This window comes from Carassius carassius, chromosome 49, assembly GCF_963082965.1.
Source record: "Carassius carassius chromosome 49, fCarCar2.1, whole genome shotgun sequence".
NCBI lineage: Eukaryota > Metazoa > Chordata > Actinopteri > Cypriniformes > Cyprinidae > Carassius > Carassius carassius.
In genome coordinates this window covers 12554459-12577718 of record NC_081803.1, presented here as the reverse complement: position 1 = coordinate 12577718, position 23260 = coordinate 12554459, and the positions used below count along the sequence as shown (strand labels likewise).

Here is a 23260-nt window from a genome sequence, read left to right as displayed (position 1 = left end):
TTTCTCAAACCACATTGCTAAAACGGTCCGATCCTGCAGATTTGCTTTATTCAACATCAAGAAGATCAGGCCCTTTCTTTCGGAACATGCTGCACAACTCCTTGTTCAAGCTCTTGTTCTGTCCAGGCTGGACTATTGCAATGCCCTCTTGGCAGGTCTTCCAGCCAATTCGATCAAACCTTTACAATTAATTCAGAACGCGGCAGCAAGATTAATTTTTAATGAGCCAAAAAAATTCATGTCACACCTCTGTTTTTCAAATTGCACTGGCTTCCAATAGCTGCGCTTATAAAATTCAAGGCATTGATGTTTGCCTACAAAACTACCACTGGCTCTGCACCCATTTATCCATAAATTTGTTACTTCAGACTTATGTGCCCTCTAGAAGTTTGCGTTCTGCAAGTGAATGTCGCTTGATTGTTCCATCCCAAAGAAGCACAAAGTCACTTTTACGGACTTTTAAATTAAATGTTCCCTCCTGGTGGAATGACCTCCCCAACTCAATCCGGACAGCTGAGTCCTTAGCCATCTTCAAGAATCGGCTTAAAACACATCTCTTCCATCTTTATTTGACCCTCTAACTTTAACACTCACTATTCTAATTCTAATTCTATTCTTTAAAAAAATCTAACTACCTTTCTAATCTTTTTGTATTCTATTTTCTTTTCATTAATTATGCAATTGTATGTGTGTGTGTGTGTGTGTGTGTGTATGTGTAAAGACCTCTAACACTAGCTTGCTCTATTCTTTTTTTATTCTGTTTTCTTTATATTATATTATTTAAAATCCCATGCTATGTGTACTGTGTTAACCTAACTGAGACTTGTTATAGCACTTATATATCATTGCTCTTTTTGTTGTTTTTGATTGCTTCCACTGTCCCCATCTGTAAGTCGCTTTGGATAAAAACGTCTGCTAAATGAATAAATGTGTCGCTCAAACACACACACATCATAAATTGTGACCAAAGCAAAGGCAGTGGGGTTAATAATCTCATGCGATTCAGCAAACGGTTCAACTCAGTGTTTTGACTTACGTATTGTGGGAAAAACATGCCATCCTGTTTATCCCATTGGATGAGAATGGTTACACAACGCAACAAACACAATTAGAGGACAAACAACACAATAACATCTCACATTCTAAACTCCGACACAAACATTGTAAACACAGACAAGACAGAATACATTCCAGCTTAAGCTCTGTTCCAAATGCTAGTGTGCTGCCTACCTAGGGAACATTTTAAGGACTGCAGGCAGCAAAAACAGGTCCCACTTTATATTAAGTGGCCTTAAAGGGTTAGTTCACCCAAAAATGAAAATTAGCCCATAAATTACTCACCCTCAAGTCATCATAGGTGTATATGACTTTCTTCTTTCAGATGAATCCAGTCTGAGTTATATTAAAAATTGTCTTTGATCTTCCAAACTGTTTAATGGCACTCAGCAGGTTTTGCAGTACATCAGTCCAAAAGAAGTGAAATAAAAAGCACCCATTCATAATAAAAAAAAGTGCCTCATACGGCTACGGGAAGTGAGCAAAGTCCACCTGTAGCGAATCGAAACTCCCAGAGCCATTTAAAACTTTTTATTATGAATTGGTGCTTTTTATTTCATTTATTTTGGACTGATGCACTGCAACACACGCTGAGTGCCATTAAACAGCCTGGAAGATCAAAGATGATTTTTAATATAACTCAGACTGGATTCGTTTGAAAAAAGAAAGTACCTACAAAACCACTGTAAGCATTTTGCTACCCATTTGTGTCTGTATACATCATCCAAGCATCGGAATGCTAATTTTATCACATGAAATCGAGTTTTTACTATTGTAAATCCTTTCAATACAGTCACTTCTAATGCCATCTTAGAAGGTAGCTGCCCATCTAGACAGCAGACAGTGAGGCAGTTCATTAGGGTTGGAACAGAGCCCATGAGTGGAGGAACTCCAGCTATTTTCTTTCTATTAGTTTATGACAGTTGTTTCAGCACAAGCCTTGTTTTATTTGAGTCAGAGAAAGCACATATTGTTGTCCTAACCATGGTGGCAGGATTCCATGTTGTGGTCGGAGCCATCTTTGGTTGCCAGTTGGTTCCTCCAGTCAACTTCTTTTCACCAGGATAACTCCAGTGAATGTCACTGTGGAGAAACAGAAGAGACAATTATGATCAAATAGCTGAGAGTTGAAGACATCTCTGAATCAGAAATGAGATGAGCTGTGAACGTTCATACTTCTTTGTTGTTCCGTTTCCAATACCAAGATCTGGAAGAATAAAAAAAAAAACTGGTGAGGAATACGTCATTGTGAAATGCTAAATTCACTTAAAACCCTAAATCATTAAATAAAATGTTCATGATTAGCAATACCTGAATACATAGTTGGCTGCAAAATTCTGAATTTTTTTTGTATATATATATATATATATATGAGGGGTGTAACGGTTCACAGTTCGGTTCGGTTCGATACAATACACTGGTGTCACGGTTCGGTTCGGTACGTTTTAGATACAGCAAAAAGAAAAAATTGGCAGATAAATTTCCTTGATTTTTAAAAAATGTTTTATTTATTAAAACTAACAAAGTATGTTTTTTTTTTTTTTTTTTTACATTGAACAATGATGGAGCTATTCTTTACCCATCTTCTATGGTGTTTTCTTAGCAGCATACTGTATAAAACAAAAAACAGCTCCTTATAAAAAAAAAAAATGAAAATGTTATATTAGTTGTGAACAAATACAAAGATGTAACTTTTTATATGGAACTCTATAACTCTTTATATTGAGTGTGTTTTTACTCAATTGGTTCTCTATAGGGCTTATGTTTTTTGGAACAAAGCAGGAATTACGGTCTGTATATTGTAACGGGGCTCAATTACATTAAGCATGCTCTTAAAACCTACGTTTTCCACTACAGAGTAAGGCGCTCGCTCACTCAGTACGCGCTGAAGGCTCGTTGCAAAATGGCTAATGCTAAATGACTAATCTCTTAACAGTTACACAATTAAAACTGATCTTGCTGCATTAAACTCTATAAAATGTTAAGTTGGTCGCAGTGCCATGCACTTAATGTCTCATCTGCGGTCATTCTTCAATTAGGTTCATTAGGTAACATTAATTACATTAGTTAACATATATAAATAACATTAATAATAAACAATATTTCTACAGCATTTATTAATCTTAGTTCATGTTAATTTCAGCATTTACTAATGAATTATTAAAATCGCAAGTTGTGTTTGTAAACATGAATGCACTGTGAACTTACATGAACAATTACTCCATTTTTATTAACATTAACAAAGATTAATAAATTGTGTAATGTATTGATCGTTGTTCATTCATGTTAATACATTATTGTTAATAAATGACATCTTATTGTAAAGTGTTAACATTAATATTTATTCATCATACTGTTGAACTTGACAGTATTTTCTCTCTTGTTATTTTATAGGAGCTGCAAAGAATACAGAGAAAGCCAGAGTCTTGTGCCCTGCATTTATCAGTATCAATGTTATGTTCGTTGGGTGAAAAAGAAAAACTCAAACAGTGTAAAAAATAATTTGACTTATCTTTTCCCCTCCAAGGTTTCTATAGATAACACGATATATCGATATCGTGAATACTTATGGCCACAATAACCGTAATATGAAAAATCGAATATTGTGAAAGCCATAATATGTATGTATGTATGCATGTATGTATGTATATATATATATATATATACATATATATACACACATATACACATATATATATATACACACACACATACACACATATACACACACATATATATACACATACATATATATATATATTAAAAAAAATACTACTAAATACAATAACTACATAACTACGGAACGATTACTAAAACGGCCAATTTATAAGCCCTTCTCATTACAAATTTGTTAAAATAATGCATGTTATAAGAACACATTTGTGATTTTATAATCAATCTAAGCCATTTACAACTTTTACAGGTTACAGAGGGTCGTTTGTATTATATAACAAAACCAGGACACTTACTGCCCACAAGGTTGGCAAGGGAGGAATCCAAGTCATCGGAAACCAGTTTGCCTTGCTGTTGGGCGCTGGGCGTCAGGCCCTGGTTAGAAGAGGCCACTGTGGGTTTCAGGATGCCACCTAAAATATCATCTTAAACAAACAGAGGATAGGGAATGGGAGAGGAATGAAAGACACAGACAACATACACAAACGGAAGAAGCGCAGTTAGGTTGGGTGGAATGAGAGGCAGCCGCCCTCGAAGCAAACATTGCAGGACCGAAAGTGAAAGAATGGGGGAAAAATCTTGTCAAGTCAACTCACCCAGACATGCAGTGCCATGCAAAGCCAGCGGCCCAGATAGATCAAACCACACAGTGAGAGGAGAGAAAGAGGACAAAATTAGGAACATCTCAAAACAAGACCAAGTTCATTATGGTCTGGGCTTAGATTTAAAGATGCTTACAAATTCAAGTCAAACTTCTGTAATATACTATTATTTCATTAATTTTATTTTCCCTTGATATAACATGCAAATAAGACCAAGACTGTGTAATAGGATGGTGAATTTACAATTAAGAGTTTATTTCATAATTTTCTTGTTTTTCAAACTGGAACCAAACCTGGGTCATCCATGGCTCAATGTTTTAGAGCCCTAACCCTTAAGCCACATCTCCAACATAAAACACTCCGATTTTAAACCAATCTTGGTTTTGAATCAAAACTAAGACCCAATGAATCCAAGATTCAAACTAATTTTTGTTTTATGAGAAGCCTGATTTGTGTTCAAAACAAATTTGGTCTTTAAACAAATTATGATCACTTTTGTTATGAAAATACCACAGCAAACTTCTAGAATGAAAAGGGGCCGTATAATAGTTTTCACATGCTAGTTCCACTCTATCAGCTTAAGTATGGTCCAATGAACGACTCATAAAGGCCCCCAAAACACATTGACCTTCAGCAGTGGGATGGATGTGAAGCATCACGTGTGGAGAAAAGCAGTGAGTGAGTCACAGCAACTGGGTTAACTTCTAGCTTACCAGCCGAGTCTGTGCTGCTGGTGGCTAACTTATTGCCGAACACGGAGTCAAAGTCGACATTAAGGCCTGTTAAACTGGGAGGCTGGGCAGCGGGAGGAGCAGAGAACCCTGTGTAGAAGGAAATAGGGTCAGACTTAAAAAAAAAAAAACCCACAGATAGGTTCACCTACACATGTTTGAGGGCTGGAGGAATGACAAGGAACAGCAATTTCAAAACAGTGGTTAATGTTTTCTTCAAGCTCACGTGACGCATAATTGCCATTATTAATTTAAATGGATCGATTCTGTTGTAGTCTATAGACTTCCAAAAATGTCAGCTGTTTGTCTGGGTTAGCCAAGCGCAACAGACTCATGCTTCCCACAACATGTTTGCATTTAAAAAACCACATTTCATTCCTCTTCATCAATATACCAGTAGTTTCATCTAGTGTACTAGAATGAGCCATTTGAAGTAAAAAATTAATAAATAAATAGATAAAGGGAGTTATATTTATAAAATTCTTATATTCTTATTTCAATTAAATAAACTAGTTACATGTTATGCAGACTGATTAATCAAATTAAATATTGCATATTAATATTTCACTGAAGGTGTGTTATTAACTAAAACTAACAAATAACTTAAATAAAACAAAAAGCTTAAATAAATAAAATATAAATATTAGATGAAAACTATAGAAATGCTAGAAATGAACCTTGGCAACTAACAAAAATTGGTTAAAAAAAGCTGAAGTTCTAAAAATCATTAAAAGTTCAATAATAAATTTTTAAACAGAAAAAAAAAACAAAAAAAAGACAAAGGCACATGTAAAATTAGAATGAAGAGAAAATTAAATACATAAGAGTATATAAATACTAAAGAAATACATACATACATATATATATATATATATATATATATATATATATATATATAATATTGTGCTAAAGTAAATAAAATTGCCAACCCAATTTAAAATAAATAAGTAACAATGAAACCTGAATACAGGTTGCAAACTTGAACTGCAAGCCAAACTGACTGAAAACATAAACCTGTTTCTACCAGCTCAACAAAAGCGCACCTGCTAAAGGAAAGAAAAGACCATGCACAGCTGAAGGATGCAGAAAGAAAGAGAGACAAGCCGGAGGGATGGCACCTACCTCCGAATAGTCCAGCTGCAGCGGAGGGCTCAGCGTGGAAGAGAGGAGTGCTAGGGTAAGCAGCTGGAGAGCAGAACGAGTCTGACAGGCCCAGAACAAAAGCACAGGAGAAGCAGAAATGGGAAAATTAGTGAAGAGATACAAAATTAATAAAATATAATAAAACAGGGGGATTTAAAGCATGAATACTCTATATTCAAATCAAAAGGGTTGAATTAAAAAAAATTAAGTAAAAGAATAAAAGGTACTAAGAGCAATTTGGGGTAGAAAAGCAATCATAGGGGAAAACACGGGGTAACGGGATTATGTTTCCCGAGCTCAGAAAACATACATCACACTGGGACGTCTGTACCTGACAGGAAGCAGCCCATCCGAGCAGAGGGCTCGACGGGTGATGCAACGGAACAGCTTGAATCAATAAAGGGATTATAATTATCTGGAGAACCAAGAAATTAAATGATATTTTGGAAAAACATTAAAACTTAACACTCTAAGGATGGGAAAAATTAAAAAGAGTAAAAGAAAATTCCAAAAAAAGCAGCAAAGCACAACCAAGCAAGTTTTTGAGTAAGGTGGTCCAGAAACAATTGTACAGACCTTCAGAAAATCCCCCCCAAAAATAATTGAGGTTCAGTGTAGACAAAAAGGACCACCAAACTCAAATAGGGTACAAGTATTTTAAGCAGTTAATTTGTACTTGATAACAGCCATTCTCACTCTTGATCACGCTCATGTATTCATATTAGACCAGCATTACTCGATCATAAAAGACAACTAACCATAATACAGCTGTACAAACACAAACACCCTTCACAGCAGCAACAAACCATCCGTCTGTCACGCTCTCAAATATGTTATTGTTCGCTCTGAGAACATAATAAATTAAATCCCTAGTGTAGAACAAACTCACAGAAGCTAGACTTCCTTTATTGCTTTTACACAATCATAGAAAGGCATGCGCACACACACAGTGTTTTAAAACCTAGGCTGTGTTAAGAATAGCATACTACCATTTTTCTTTTACAATTTCTGCAATTTACATTGCATAGTATGACAATTTCGAGGATCACTCTATCCCACAATGCACACTGCACACTTGACCTGACCTTGTGTTTCCAATGTGACAAAAGAGCAGGAAGTAACAATTTTGGACAAAACTGCCACAATATTTTTATTATTTTCTAGACTCCCGATTAGATTTGTTTAAAGTGTGTTTACTAGTTTAATTATTTCAATTACTGGTATTGTAATGTTACTAGATATTATTATATAGTAACAGTATATAAACAAATACAACAATTACAAACACTTTCAAATGTGATATAATTAACATGTAAAGTTTTATTCATATAACATACACATTATTCCGTCTATACTGTGCATTCTTCATTAGGTCTCGTCTCTACTCTACTCTACTCTACTCTACTCTACTCTACTCTACTCTACTCTCTTAAGACACGTATCAGAAACTTTAAGGGTCTTTAAGGTCAGGCTGATTCTGCCCAGCGGGTCTTTGTGCACTTGATGCGGTGGACCATTCAAGACAAAAATGAGAGTGGAGGGAAAACAGATTGGCACACAGCAGGCAAAAAAAATAAACAATGCACTACATGAGAGAAAAGAACAGCCGTTTACCACAGAACATTTCATGACTGGGTGTCCTAGAGGAAAAACTAACAGCATCTGAAGACACAACAGGCAGATGGACAGGATCAACAATTTTTGCAAGGAAAGGATTTAAGTTTGGAATGGAGTCGTCAACAGCCTCTGTAGACGTGAAAGGATCTACACGGCCAAAGACAAGACAGAAACACAAAATAACAGGAAAAGGTTAAAGAGAGAGAGAAAGCATGCAAAAACACAGACTAATAGACAAATGAGGTGGAGACTGTTTGGTCTAGACTTAGACGCTTTCAGATCAAAATAAACTACCAGACTGAATGAGTGAATAACTAGACAATAGTTAAGACTGAATGAGACATCCAACATGGGATGTAACATTAATCACAAGCTAAATGGATAAGAATGATTCTTTGAATCATGAGAATCAGTACAGAATCATTTGAATCAGTAGAACTTCAGTCTGATATGAAGCTTTAAAGCTGTACTAAAATCTAAAATATATAAACATAATATTTTATTAATATTTAATAAATAAATAAATTTTATTATTAGTAAGGAAATTAGATTTATACACAATATAATAAATCAGCCCTAATAATAATTGCTTTAGTTGTACAACTCAAAAAAATTACTAGGTTCAAAAACCATTAACCTGATTTAAAGACGAAGGTGCGACACGGGCAGCATTATTAAAATATTATTTAAATAAAATTTTAAAGCTGCAATTCAGATTTTATCTACTGAAATATTTATTTTTAAAAAGAAAAAGAGGATAAATTTGATGTCATGTCTTCTTAAACGTGCAGTATGGAATTTTTGGCCACCAGGGGTCACTCAATCAAAATAATAACATGAGACGTACTTTGATGATGTCGGGAAAGAGCATAGGCTCATGGGAGTTGTTGTTCATTGGAACACGCGCTCTGTCGCTCCCCACATTCCTCACTCATTTTAACTGAGGCCGGCGACACACTGGATGCGTGGCGCAAGCGTCTCAGCTTCGTGGCGTGTCAGTTTTTAATTCGGCTCCCATGTTAATAGGGCTTGCAGACTGCCTGTGTGAGACGCGCGGCTCAGGCCCGGCTCAAGGCGCGCGGAAAACAAGTGCATGCTAGAAATAGAACCGACGCCTATTTTTCACACAACACGCACGCGTGTTGGAAGCGTTTCCAGGCAAAATATAATAGGAAAATATGTTTATATGTAATTTTGTACACAAATACATATTAATTCATGACATTTTGATGTTTGAAAGTCTATAGGTTGACATAAATTCAGATACAAATGTAATTTAAAAAATAAATAAATAATTATCGATTTTCAAATATTGCACCTGTCAAACAGTCTATTTTGCCGTCAATACTGTTGACGGTGTCCTTTATCAGTAGGCTTTATATTTATGTTCAACATGAAGTATAGATATTGTTGTCATGAAGACAAGAGCCTGGTCTGTCGGCGGTCTCCCTCTATGTCACCTACAGCAGCAGCAGCCGCCACGCTTCTGGCACGCAGCAGAGACGCCACGCAGCCAGTGTGTCATCGGCCTTAGTATTTTGACAATCACGTATTTTCGAACGGAGAGATATATGAATTATCAGACCCCTATCAAATCAATATTCCATCTAGCTAGTAGTAATATATGTTAAAAAAAACACGGTTGCCTTTCGTTAATAATTACGTTTATACTATGATATCGAACAAGATAGTGAACTGCATTTGAAGCTACTTTATCCAGCTAGATATAGAACACATGTAGATTTACATTATACTCTACAAGGGAGCTAGTCCGTCTGCGTTTTACACAAGACATCATCGTTTCACAAAATATACGGATAGATACAGTTAGCTGAATGAATGCATACCTGTTTATTAGAATGCAAGCATCTCTCTGTAGTTTCAGCTTGTCACGAAGCTCTCTCTATCTTGGAAAGGCAACTCCAATATTTACCCGTGTCTCGTTTCTTCTTCGTCCCAAAACCTTCTCAGGTCATTTATTTCACCCGTACGTTTGCGCTTCACAGAGCGTGCAGGCAAAGCATAATCATGATCCATAACTAAGTTATTGATTGAGGTATAAATACGAATATAAACAATATAAATATAAAATATAATAGTCTCGATCAAGGCTAGCTACTACTTTTTCTTTCGTCTCGTCTTTGCTTCTGTTCACCTTTGTATTTGGCGGTTCCGCAGGAAGTTAGATAAACTAGAGGGGTCAAAGTTTATATGACGCCATAGACGGGCGACAAAACGGAAATAAAGAAACGTGCCGTGTCTTCTAATTAAACTATAATTTTCTCCGGATTTGAAAGTTCGTGGAAACTGTCGGGATAATGTAAGTACACAACAAAAAAATATATATAACATAGATATAGTGATATCTGCTATTTTTAAAGCAGAAAAATTACATATTGCGCCTTTAAAATATTTTTTCTCAAAATCCAACGTGAAGTTCAAAAACATCTCTGAACATCTCATCATCATCTCAGTATAACTCTCCTGGCTATCATTTTCACTATGAACATGTTAAAATAATTTTAAAGGATTACTTCTCACAAAAAAATCAATTCTGTCATCATTTACTCACACGTGCTGTTCCAAGACTTGGAATATATTCTACAAGTCAAAATGATCACTTTTACAAGGCTTTTTTGGATCAGTTTGGAGTATGACGGTTTTAATTTGCTTCCATTATATGCAGAAGTGTGGCAAAATGTCACATATTGTGTGTTCCACAGAAGAATGAAACTCATACGGGCTTGGAACAACATAAGGATGAATAGAATTACAGAATTATCATGTTTAGATGAGCTATTCCTTTAAGAGTCATAGGACATGACATAAGAGCTGTTGGACAGTGTACAGCCTACAGAAATCTCCACAGAGCTCCAAGATAATACATCTGCGAAGGATGCTGAGCGTTTTACACAATATAATCCAATAAATGCTGAAAGCTGCAGGTTTTTTATGGTTCTGCCTGACTAATATCAGAAACCAAAATTATATCAGTTCTGTCACCATAAATATCATGTTACACACCCTTTCAGCACTTCTGGATAAAAATTCGACTCAATTATCAGACTTTACAGATTAGATGTTATTCAGACAAATAAGACGTGTGCAACAAGAACATGCTTTCTTTCAGCGACAGTATCTTGGATAAAAATCAACAGGGAACATTCATTGCTTCAGTTTTGATCACAGAGGAGAAGACAGTGTTGATTTAAGCTAGATTTCTTTGAGATGCATATTAATGCAGATCTGTGATTCCTGTGGTGTGGACCGCTCACCTCCCCATGTGTTGGCTAAAGGCAGGCCAGTGGAGAGAGGCAGGGAGGGCTGGAACGTGGGCTGCAGGTCCAACAGATCGTTCGGCACCTTCGGAGTACTGGAGCCAGACATGCACCAAGACAAACACAGACACACACAGAAACTGCATTAATGTCTTCCATTAAACGGCAGTCTAAGGGCCAAGCATTTCACAGTTATATAGCAAAGACAAACTTGGCACGTTGATTCAAAGTGCTAAAAGTGGAGACTTAGAGAGTTGAGGGCAAATTTGCATGCAATCAATACCTTCTTCACAGCCAAATCACACACTTACAGTGTAAACAAGAAAACCAAAGCCTGACTTTAAACAGATTATTGTTTTTAAATACACAAAGCTGCACAATTTCAGGACATCACAGATTACTCTGATTTAAACAAAACCCTAACCACAAATATAACGCAATAATGATGCTCTCCTTAGTAAGCACCATTAAGAACATATGCCCCCATTTCTCCTTGGATGATGACGTCATCATTAAAAGCACATACACCTGTAACATACTGTAATCGCTGAGTATATCTAACCATACTTGTGTAGTCCTGCATAGAGCCCTAATAATACATTAAAAGCTGAAGATTGATGCCAAACGTTTGCACATGTGCACCCATGCACCAACTGGGAAAATAATAACTACCAGCCGTGCATCATCAGAACAAAAAGACTGTGGGATCAATCATCAAATACAGAGCAATTAGTTCTGCCCACACAATCTGACTGGCTGAAAAGCAGTCATTTGTAATCAGCATAAAACTGCATTTACAATATATGACAATACAATGTGTCATTTTGATTTGTACTTAAAGATATTAAAATATTTATATTTTGAGTATATTTTACATGCTATTTGTTTATGTTAGGACCATGCTGAATTTTTTGCTTCATTACTCCAGTCTTCAGTGTCACATGATCCTTCACAATTCAAACATTTCCTATTATCATCAATGTTAAAAAAATAGTGGAGGATGTATTACATTTTGGTTCCAGGACTGTTTGATGAACAGAAAATTGAAAGTAGCAGCATTTAGTTGAAACCGAAATTTTCTGTAACGGTATAAAGGTCTTTACTGTCACTTTTGATCGATTTATAGGGCACCTATTATTCCCTTTTTTACAAGATGCAATATTGGTCTTGGGTGTTCCCAGAACGTGTCTGAAGTTTTAGCTCAAAATACCCCACAGGTCATTTATTATAACATGTGGAAAATTCCTTTTTAAATCATGTCTAAAAAAGAGCTGTTTTGGTGTGTATCCCTTATAAATGCAAATCAGCGACATATTCCCGCCCCATCTTCAGAAGAGGGCATAGCTTATAGATCTCTGATTTTTTTATCATTGTATGGTGGTTGTGTTCACACACTGCCAACACATATTTGTCCAATATATGTCCAAACACCATGTTAAAGTGATTTTTGCATAATAGGTGCCATTTAAAGTGACTTTGATGTCAAAGTGTCAAAAACAAACCCCCAAACTTTTGAACAATACATACATAAAACTATTACCTGTTAATGAAGCTGCTGGGTGTAGAGAACAGGTCAATGGCAGGGGTGGAACTGATGGTGCCTGTTGCTGTGGAAACGGGAGATGCAGCAGTCGTGGAGGGCTTCTTGGACAGTTCCATCAAGCGCTGCTCCTGATGGAAGAATCAGACCGTGTAACCTTGTAAATTACTTTGCTAATTGAGTATGCTTCAATAAAATTAGCTGTTTAACAAAACAAGAAAACTCCATTCCACTCTTTCATAGATGGTGTTACATACCTTAAGAGCTTTTAATCGAGCCTGCTCTTCCTCCAGAGCTGCCTGCTTTTCCCTCTCATCAACTTTGGTGAAAGAGATACCCGTGTTGGCCAAGGAGGACACCGCATTGGACAGCGTACTGGCTCTGTGTGGAAAGACAGCCAGATATGGAGTTAGAATTGTTGCATAATTCCAAATAAATAGATTATGATCCACCAGTGTTGAGGGTAATGCATTACAAGTAACCCGAGTTACTTAATCAGATTACTTTTTTTCCAAGTGACTAGTAAAGTAACGCATTACTTTTTAATTTACAAGAAAATATCAGAGTTAGTTTTTCAAAAAAGTAAAGCCAGTTAATTGTTTTCCCATTTATTGACTGAAAAGTCTCCTGTCTCCATTTTGGGAGAAATCGGAAGTACAGAGGTGTTGTGTGCGCTGTTTGAACATGATGTAGTTCTAGACTAAATGTGAATTAATTCATCCCACTCGCAAAAAACAACAAAAAACAACAGATTTAGTATTCATCAAAATAAATTAAAAGAGTGAAATGCAAACTAAGAATAATTTAGAATAACCTGCAATAATTAAATATGTTAATCAACAAATGTTTCAAATCCCATTTTATTAATGTCTTTGCTGCTGACCTTTGATGAAAATTAGAAAATTACATTACATTAGATAAACTAATAATTGTGCTTGATTTTTTTTTTATTGCTGAAGAGTGTTGACCTTCCCCTGTGTTCTACTGTACAGACGAAAATTCACTTTTCCTTTAGCCTGAGGTTTATTCATTATAATTTTGGTGTGAAAGGGCTTTTACATTTGCTGTAAATTGAACTACTTATATTAAAAACAATCAAGCCCTGCTCATAATTAAAAAGTAACGCGAAAGTAACCCAAAAGTAACGTAACGCATTACTTTTCATAAATGTAACCAATTAAGATAATTAGTTACTTTTTTAGTAAAAACTTTTAAGTTTTAAAAGTAACTTTCCTCAACACTGATGATTCACAAATAAATGTAAAGAGGTTTACAAAAATTCAAAATATTGACCAATAAATAGAATGAGATCCACAATCAGCAATGTAACCTATTACACAAACTCGTATGTTTATCATGAGATTGAATTCAGTTATTTATTAGTCAGTTACTTATTGATGAGTTTCTTTCCATCTTGATAAACATTACACTTCCATAACACATATGTATCCAGTATAGCGTTGTTCCCATAGCCCATATTTTTTTGTTTGTTTTGTCATTATCAAAGGAATGTAAAATATTATACTGTGTCTTGGCTTGATACACAGTCTAATGGTATAATGAAATCCAATTTTAAACATTTAACTGTACAATTTTTTTTGGCCCTTATATTTCCTATTTGAGCCAACGCAGATGAATTAAGTTATTTCAGGAAGAGGCCACCCTGATTGTAAAGTAAAATGTGATTGGTTACAGCCAGAGTGTGTTATGATTGGTCAGCGAAGTGTGGCTGTTATCTGATTGACTTGAGTAGATTGTGGGTGAAGTCCACACATTTGTGGATTGTCAGCATCTTGGCGCTAGAAATGTTTCAAAATCCACAAATTAACAAGAAGCGATTCACAAACGAATGCCAGGCAAAGTTGTTTTTGTGACATACAGATATTTGTGATTGAGTTTTTTTATTTAAAATAATCTCAGTTTATTTGTGGATTTAATTCATGTTTGTGAAATTCAAAAATTTATTTGTGGATCACATTCTATATATTTGTCAACAGGTTTATTTTTTTCATAGATCATAATTGTTTAATTGGAATTATTGAACAATTCCATCTCCATAGGCAGAATACCTGATCCAATAAACATGCCACTGTTGAATTCGCTAGGGTTGCATAAGTGGATATCAATGCTACCAGCATGAGCACAGGGCACATTTTTACTGCTTCTGCTACAGGAACCCAGTTTGACACAGTACTTCCACAAATATAGCCAATGTTTGCAAAGCCTTTTAGCCTTTTAGCCATTAAGCCAATATCTAAACTGCAAGTCATCAAATTCCTGTACATTCCTCCTACACTTAGTTTAAACACAGTAAACTGATTGTTTTAGAAATACTTGTAACATCTAAATAAAATGACCACTTACAACCCTTAAAATCCCATTTCCTCAGATCAAAATGTAATACTTCAAGCAGATTAAAATATTAAACTCAAGAACTCAATTACATAACTTTACAGAAACATGACAGGCCACAAAACACTCAAAGTTAGACAAAAAAACAAAATAATGTACTGAAATACACATACATTAATCTGAATTTTTTTTAAACTAAACTAAAGTAATGCAGCTTTCTTTGTCCCATTGAAAGAATAATTGAATAATGATTTGATATAAGAATATTGATATCCTGTGAATTTAGTAAGTAAATACTGATTTCTAGATGGCAACAAAAATGCTGTTTTCATCATAAATATAAAACATAGCTCAAAACCCCCTTCACTTAGAAAAACTATACAGAACTTTTAGCCTGACACAAAACTTCCTGAAATACCTCTCTCCCACACATGCTCTGCACATCCAAAATTCACACACACTCGTTGAATGCAAAGCATGAGGAAAGCAACCACCTCACACACTAGAATGTTCAAAATTAACTGCATGAAAATCACTGTACCTGCTGGCGGCCGTGGAGTCCTTAACCTTTTTCCCCTCTAATGAAGCCAAATGCTGCTCGAGGGCATCCAGGAGGCTACTGGGGGCCTGGAGAGATGGAAACATTCCTTTAATTTACAGGCTACTACACACGCACAGACAGACACAAATATACATGCGTAACATATGTGAGTGACTGATTTAATTAGGGACTTCTGACTACTTAAAATCTTGAAGAAAAAAAGAAAAAAGGATTCTTTTCTAAAATGATTTAGGACATATGATATTTTTTTTGTAACACAGATGACCCTCAAGGATTTTACTATGAGCAACTTTCCACTGGATTTTGTAATAATATTGTTTTAGTTGTACATGATGTATTGAGATTACTACTTTTCAAATGTTTGAGAAAATATTATATTATAAAATATTTGGCATGATGGCAATGAAAATAATATACAATCACTGTCACTTTTATATTTATTAACAAAAAATATAAATTGTTCACATAGATTCTGAACAAACTGACAATCCAATTTTTAAAACATCACTTTTTTAGATATAAAATACTACATACGCAAAAAAAAAAAAAAAAAAAAAAAAATTATATATATATATATATATATATATATATATATATATATATATATATATATATATATATATATATATATATATATATATATATATATATATATATATTATAGACATACTATGGACAAAAAAATGTCTTCTTAATTGAAGAATCGCTGCTGTGCAAAAACACAGATAGCATGCAAAGGTACAAACCAAAGACTCTAAACACAGAAAGAAGAGAGTGAGATGCAGGTACTTACACAAACTGTAAACTGAATATGGAAAGATAAGGAAAGATACAGAATATAAAGGTGGTAGTTTAAAAGAGGTGTTTTCAGAAAATTTAAGAAACTGCAGAAATTTTAAGAATAAAACAAATCTTTAATATAAAACCTATAATTGTATAAAATTAGTGTTTTATGTAAATAAAAAAGATACAGATATATTTAATACATACAAAAAGACTTCTATATACATATAAAAAGTTGGGATTAGATATAAATATTTAAGAATTCAATGAAAACCCTGTATTTACAGAGCACAACTCAGATTTATGAGGGGTAAACAAGTAAAAAGCTAGTTTTTGAAAAGTAAAAGAAAACAAATAAAATTAGATTTTAATCAAGATCCGATTTGGTCTCAAACCTGTAAGCTGCCCACAGCATCACACCTTTATGTGCTGTATGAATCAAACATTAAGGACAGTTAGAATAGTTTCCCCCACCAGTGTCATGCAGAGATGTCCGCATGCGACAAGCACTGCAGCGCACTGCAAAAGCAAATTAGTTGCAGTTCTAGAACTCTCTGATGACTTTTCCTACAACTCAAGTTAAGTATTGAGATTTCTAGGTAACTGCAGGTTAGAGAGTTCTACAACTTGCACTTGTTTGGATCTAACGTAGCCGTGCCAAGTTTGGCTGTGGAGCTCAAGCTGTGTCTTGCAAAATAAAGGGCAGAGTGACAAATAAGTCACTGACAGGCAGAAGGGAAAGCAGTCAGTGTAAGTTTTTCCTTAAAACCAAGGCCAATATATTCGTTTCCTCACCTGTGATAGGTCTGGTATGTCCCCTCGGTCAATTCCCACTTGCTGTAATGAGCAGAAAAAGCTGGTTAATGTGTGTCTCATTTGTATTGGCACAATACATAATCACACATAATCAGGTCTTACCTCTGCCACTTTGAGAAACTCTGAGATTCTTGTCATTCGAGTGAGGAATTTCTTATAGATGTCCAGGCCTTCTTTACACTGGGCTTTCTTCATGTCAAAGTACTTCTCTGTAGATGGGAAAAGGTATGAAGTCAGATTTTTAGATAGTTTTCAATTCTCAACACATTTTAAGGGGGCTTGCTTTTCACTCTGCAACTTCACCAGGCCGAGTTATGCTTGGAATCTGTTGCCACAACATGACCCTAAGCAACTCTCACTTGTATGTCGGCCTCTCGAAAGTAATTCTCATCCAACATGCAACCACTGACGAAGCCAACGGATACAGTTCAGCCCCTAAATGGAGCCACCCAACACAAACAGTCCGAGCAAAACCACTCGATTTAGTAAAAATATCATATTGCAGTTGTTTAACAAATATGATAATCCCATCTTGCTCCTGCTCAGATATCAAAGATAAAAGTAAAAAGGAATAAAATCACAATGAAAAAGCTGATCTTCAACACTATCTACAAAGCAATGTATTTGGGCTCTGCATGGAACTGAACTCAAGCCACTTTGCAGACGCAAATGTGAATGAGGTGAAGGACCCAGATCTCTTTGCATTCACGTTGTAGTTTAACTTAAAAGTGATCTCTTTTTGAAACTTCAGTAGTTTCAGTCCATTTTTATTCAAAAGTTACCTTTTTGAAACCTACTCTACTGACGCATAATTTTATAATAAATAAATATAAAATATATTAAATAAAACATAATAACAATAATATTAATAATTTTCTATTAATAAAATATATTTATTATTACCATTTTTGTATAAAATAGTTTCAAGTAAAAAAAAATGCTTTATACATTTAAATCATTACATTTTATTTAGGCAACTTGTGCAGTCCTACTTCAAATGACGATTATTGAATTCCAAGTTTTCAATAACAGATCAATCTTTGATAAGACAATATCACACAGTCTGGATAACCAAGTTTAATCACATTCTCTAGCTAATCGTCACTTCAAGCTGAAATTTGCTCAGTGCATTGTCAATTTTACTGCCCTAAACCATGACACTATCCTTACTTGCCACAAAAAATAAATTCTGAGACTACTGATATGGACAGGAAGGGTTTGTTTTATGAGTTACAGCTATCAGGCAGTAAATAAACGGTCATAAAACTGAGTGACGAGTCGGGTCAGAGTCCCTTACTGTCGATGAGTGGGTTGATACTTCAAGTTTAAAGGTCTCTGCAACAAGAACCAATAGTGGAGATAACTGGTAAAAGCCAATATGTAGTGCAGCCCACATTAGGTTTTGAAAGATCAAGTGGAATAACAGCTCACCAAGCAAGTTGATGATCCCTTCATTGTAGGCTGCAAACAGGCGAATGGCGTCTTTAAACAGAAGCATGAATGCAGCGTTAATGACCCCGTTTGTGAGCTCGTTGGCATTTACCTGCAGACAGAAAATAAACCGAACTCAATTTGGTTTGAGACGGTTATGCTGCAAGAACTGAAAACCAATGCAATTACGAGAAAACAAAAGGAAACTACCATTAAAGAATGGTCTACCCAGTATTGCATATGGAACTTAAATAAGTCTAGCTGTTGTCATCAGAAACTCACGTTGAAGTCGAGGAGTGCATCCATCTGGTTTTGGATGATAGGGATTGTCTTTAGGAGCTTCTCGGTGTTCAAAGTTCTCATTACGCCATCCGCCCTTTGACAACAAAACAGACAACCAATTCAATGAAGAGTTCTAATTTTTGGGTGAACTATCCCTTAAGAAAACAGACTTACCCTCTTTTTACTTTTGTGAAGTCAAAAGCCACTTGTCTGTATGAGACTGCCTTTTCGTTCAGGTAGCGGCTGTACCTTCGGATGAAGGTGGACATGTCATATCCTGCATGCAAAAGAGAACATGCTGTCTTTTGAGTTCACAGAGACCCTTGGGTTGCTAAACTTATTCACACAGCAGTTTTCATTCTAGACTATTAAAAAACATTTCTTGATGTACCAGTTAAAATCATGTACTAGCACAATGATTGTGACTCATTTTAAATGCTCAGAGAAAAAAACATTCTGGTTTCCACAGTGTTAGTACAGTGCATGACACAACCTAGAACCCATTAGCTTTATCTGACTATGCCAAGTATGACAGGTCATTGTGAAGTGTACTGGTCTATGCCACTAGTCACATGCTCAAATGCAAACATACTAAATAGCAAAAGATATAACACTGAGCAATGTATTTAAAATATGTACATTATATTCTACAATTATGTGAATATGAAAGCACTAATAGATATATTTTTGTGACACATAGACTTGTGCCGGTATTCTGTAATGCGATATATTACGTTAATGAATATGCACGATATTGTTATCGTGCGCACTTATAAATACAGCAAATAATTATATATTACAAATTATTCAGAAATTTAAACGCATTTTAAGAAAACTATTCCAATCAACTGGGCAAAATGCACAACACCGCTGCATGCTGCTTGAAAGACTCTGTGTGCTCTGATGTAAACAAGCACGCATGAGAAGCACATGGAGGAACAAGTGAGAGATGCGTTGAATGAAAGCACATTCACTCTCTGACAGTAGATGGCGCTAAACTGCAGAGAATGCAGTCCTTACCCTGGAAACTCCATATATAAACCAGCTGCACTACTTTCTTAAACATATTTAAATAAATTTTAAATGGCCATTCAGATTTGTGTATTTGCTATGATGTTCATCTCACCTATTGGTCTTTAAAGTTCTTTTGCACTTCAATCTGTGCAAAACTTTTAACTTTATATATATTTCTGAATTGCTTTATTTTATTTAAATGTTCAGATATTTTTTTATTAGAAAAAAGTAATTTAACCTATTATACTATATTTTGAGCACTTTTAAAAAATAAATTTCAATACAGTGTTAATACCGTTTACCGTGATAAAAGCATGAGCAATTAATCGCAACAGGAAAATTTGATACCAGCATATCCCTAGTCACACAATTTCATCTTTAGTAATCAAAAACACTACGAGAGTTTGATTCATTCCTGTGAATCAGTTTGTTCTAACCATCTGTCCGTCTTCAAAACATCAAAACAGTGATTCAACAAAAAAAATCTCCAAGGAGATCCCTGTATGGCATTATAGATCAATAGATAGATAGATAGATGGATGGATTTTTTTTTTATTGCCCCGCTAGATTATGTATGGGTTATATTGCAAAAGTAGGATAAAAGTGTAGTACTGCAAGGTGCCTCAGGAAGAAAATCTGAGCCAGGAAGTTCAAGTCACTTTCCAAAAATGAGCCCAGAGTTCTTCTTGAAAGACTCCACAAACTCTTTTGAGTGCTGGCTGCCAGGCAGTATGTTAACATGGGAAAAGCCTTGGGGAAATAAACCCACTAGTGCTTTATTTAAGATGAAAGTCTGCAATGTTGCCAAACAGGTCCCAAAAGGGAGTTCAGGGAGAAGATCAGACAGACAGACAGACAGACAGACAGACAGACAGAGAGAGAGACAGGACTTAACGCTTCTACTTCCCAAACCTTAAAACACCTGACCAAGACTAACATTAAAATGATAAAACTGAGAACACAATGCATGTTTTGTCAGCTCCTCAAATATTCATCATGGCTGCATTTGTCTTAGGTTTGGACGCTCATGAAAATGGATGAGATAGCTGGGATGTGCTTGGAAAAACAGAATGACTAATGAAGCGTTGGGCTGAAAGCACCTACCTTGTAACCCGCTTTTGTCCAAAAAATTACTGAGGTTGAATAATGTGTTCCTGGAGGCCAGATATTGTACAAATCTCTGTCAACATGAAGAACAACGAGTTCGGGTTTCAATTTATTCTGAAGTTAGTCACCATGCAAATAAACAGTACTGTCAAAGCCACAAGGGTAAAATTGATTGACTGTGGCATATGTGTGGGTTTAACTGTTAGAGCTTAACCAAAACCATGAATAAACACTGCTGAAAATACCAACAGTTACCCAAGGATTAGTTGACCAAAAAAATTTAATTTGGTTATTTACTCATGCTTACTTTCTTACATGAAAACAAAAGGTGAATCTTGGCCAATCTTTTCAGTAAAATCAAAAAGAATTGTAAATGGTTGTAAAGCTTCTTCCCACTTTAAAACTCGATGCCCCCCAGGATTGAGTGAGTAAAATAAAATGTTAAAGAAAAGTTAAAACAGAGTGGTCAGCATATTCTTAAATTCAACTAAAATTAGTAAAATAGAATGCAAATAAAAATAAAAAGCAATTCAAACAATTAAAATAATTATAAAACTAGTTTTAAAGTGGCTAGGATACATATATATAAAAAAGTACAATAAGAATAAAAATATATAAAACGAATTATTATATATAAATCTATTTTATTTAATTTGTTTAGTACAAAAAAAAACTGAGTTCAATCTGTATGAATTTCATCAGGCTATAGAGCTCAGGCAGAAGGTGATGAATGTGTAAAAGAGTGTGTGTTTGTGTGTGGGTAAGCTGACCTCATTGCCGTAGACCATAAGGTAGTGTGTGGTGATGAGGGATTTGAACACGACCACCCAGCTTGTGTTGGTGGTGCGCTCGAACAGTGAGTCGGCCAGCTGAGGGATGTTCACATTCATCTCGTTGGTGCAGTGGATCAGATCTGGTGAGAGAGAGTTGAAGGAGGTCAGTGCGTTTATAATTCAAACTGTCAGCACATCACAGCCTTTGTATTTGGGCCATAAATAACTTAAACAGTTTTGGTACGTTAACATATGTTTGAACCCTTACGTTCCAGATTTCCTTAAAAGGCTGTCCCAACTAGTTTTCATCTGATGAGTTTTGCAGTTACAGATGATGGTACTGATATAAAGAGAACATGGTGGTCCAAAGTTAAAATACCATTCTAAAGTCTGGGGTCTGTTTTTTTTTTTCCTTTTTAAATTCCATTTTTTAATTTTTAGATTTTTTTTCTGGATTCTGTTTTTTTTTTTATTCAAAAAGCATGTCTAATTAATTTAAATCAAGAAACTTACATAATTTAACAGCAATTTATTACACATTTTACAAAAAAACATTTAAAGAATTTTTTTTCTAAAATTAAATTTTATTTTTACCGAATTCTGCGTTTTCCATTAATTTCCTTCCTGTGTTTTCCATTAATAATTCCATTCATTAATATATTTCTGTCACAGTTTCTCCAAGTTAAATCAAACTTTGATTTTGACGGGTTGCTGTGAACACCTTTAAGTTTCTGTTTGCATGTGATATGACGATAGTTTTTCTCAAAAGAAATGGTGAAATGCTCATAAAGTGACTCTCAGAGCAGTTCCAGAGACTATATTTATGCTTTCATGTACTCCATGTGTGTTCATACTGAAGGAGCAGAGGCTGAAACTAAGTATGTGTGTAGTAAACATGCGGAACATTAAAGATTCATATCTAACTGGCATTTTTGTGGCTTAATATTTTCAGACACTAGCAAAATTGGTGACATTACACATTAAATTTTTATGACTGCATTCTGCAATTTCACCACATTTTCCGCATCGCGGAAATCATAAGGCCCTATATATGTAGATGATAGGTTAATTACTTATTACTCAATTCACTGATAAAATAAACAATATTTGTAATGAAATATTCACAAGTTACCATTTGACAAGGACATAAAAATAGCCAAAAATTGGCCAAAATTGTTCTAAACAGACAAACTGTAACAAAAGCAACCCAAATCCCATTCCACATTTTAAGATAAAAAAAAAAAATTCCGATCAGCTGTGATTGTCTTGCATTGGCACTGTAAATCTCAACAAAATTAAGGTTCAAAAAGTCTTTCACTGAGGAGAGAAAAATGACAATAAAATGAATTAAAACATCAGAATTAAGGCAGATTTTAGTCAACGAACTGTGATTACACAAAATACTGACTAAAGACATTTATTAAGCGATGGTGTAAAAAAAACAAATGATGCTGTGTGAAACTTCTGTAACATCCTGCCAGCTGTTGTGACATTATAAAG

The 23260-nt window shown here is 35.0% G+C and overlaps 1 protein-coding gene across 21 annotated transcripts in view; it reads right to left on the bottom strand.

Annotated features, from left to right (window-relative positions):
- LOC132132051 (phosphatidylinositol-binding clathrin assembly protein-like) overlaps positions 1 to 23260 on the bottom strand; it is a 44152-nt gene that overhangs the window by 5433 nt on the left and 15459 nt on the right. For 2 of the 21 annotated variants that reach the window (XM_059544255.1, XM_059544261.1), the window contains exons 4-23: positions 21758 to 21900; positions 20985 to 21060; positions 19041 to 19143; positions 18867 to 18960; positions 18585 to 18696; positions 17256 to 17362; positions 17133 to 17174; positions 16348 to 16359; positions 15534 to 15619; positions 12898 to 13021; positions 12641 to 12771; positions 11098 to 11195; positions 7820 to 7969; positions 6537 to 6620; positions 6185 to 6265; positions 5045 to 5152; positions 4026 to 4154; positions 2233 to 2263; positions 2040 to 2139; positions 1037 to 1072 (exon numbers count right to left, since the gene is read on the bottom strand). In XM_059544255.1, the coding sequence (XP_059400238.1) occupies positions 1037 to 1072; positions 2040 to 2139; positions 2233 to 2263; positions 4026 to 4154; positions 5045 to 5152; positions 6185 to 6265; positions 6537 to 6620; positions 7820 to 7969; positions 11098 to 11195; positions 12641 to 12771; positions 12898 to 13021; positions 15534 to 15619; positions 16348 to 16359; positions 17133 to 17174; positions 17256 to 17362; positions 18585 to 18696; positions 18867 to 18960; positions 19041 to 19143; positions 20985 to 21060; positions 21758 to 21900 (1847 nt within the window). The remainder of the gene's footprint in view (positions 1 to 1036; positions 1073 to 2039; positions 2140 to 2232; positions 2264 to 4025; positions 4155 to 5044; positions 5153 to 6184; positions 6266 to 6536; positions 6621 to 7819; positions 7970 to 11097; positions 11196 to 12640; positions 12772 to 12897; positions 13022 to 15533; positions 15620 to 16347; positions 16360 to 17132; positions 17175 to 17255; positions 17363 to 18584; positions 18697 to 18866; positions 18961 to 19040; positions 19144 to 20984; positions 21061 to 21757; positions 21901 to 23260) is intronic. The other 19 variants (XM_059544257.1, XM_059544258.1, XM_059544263.1 and 16 more) reach the window with 19 other exon arrangements.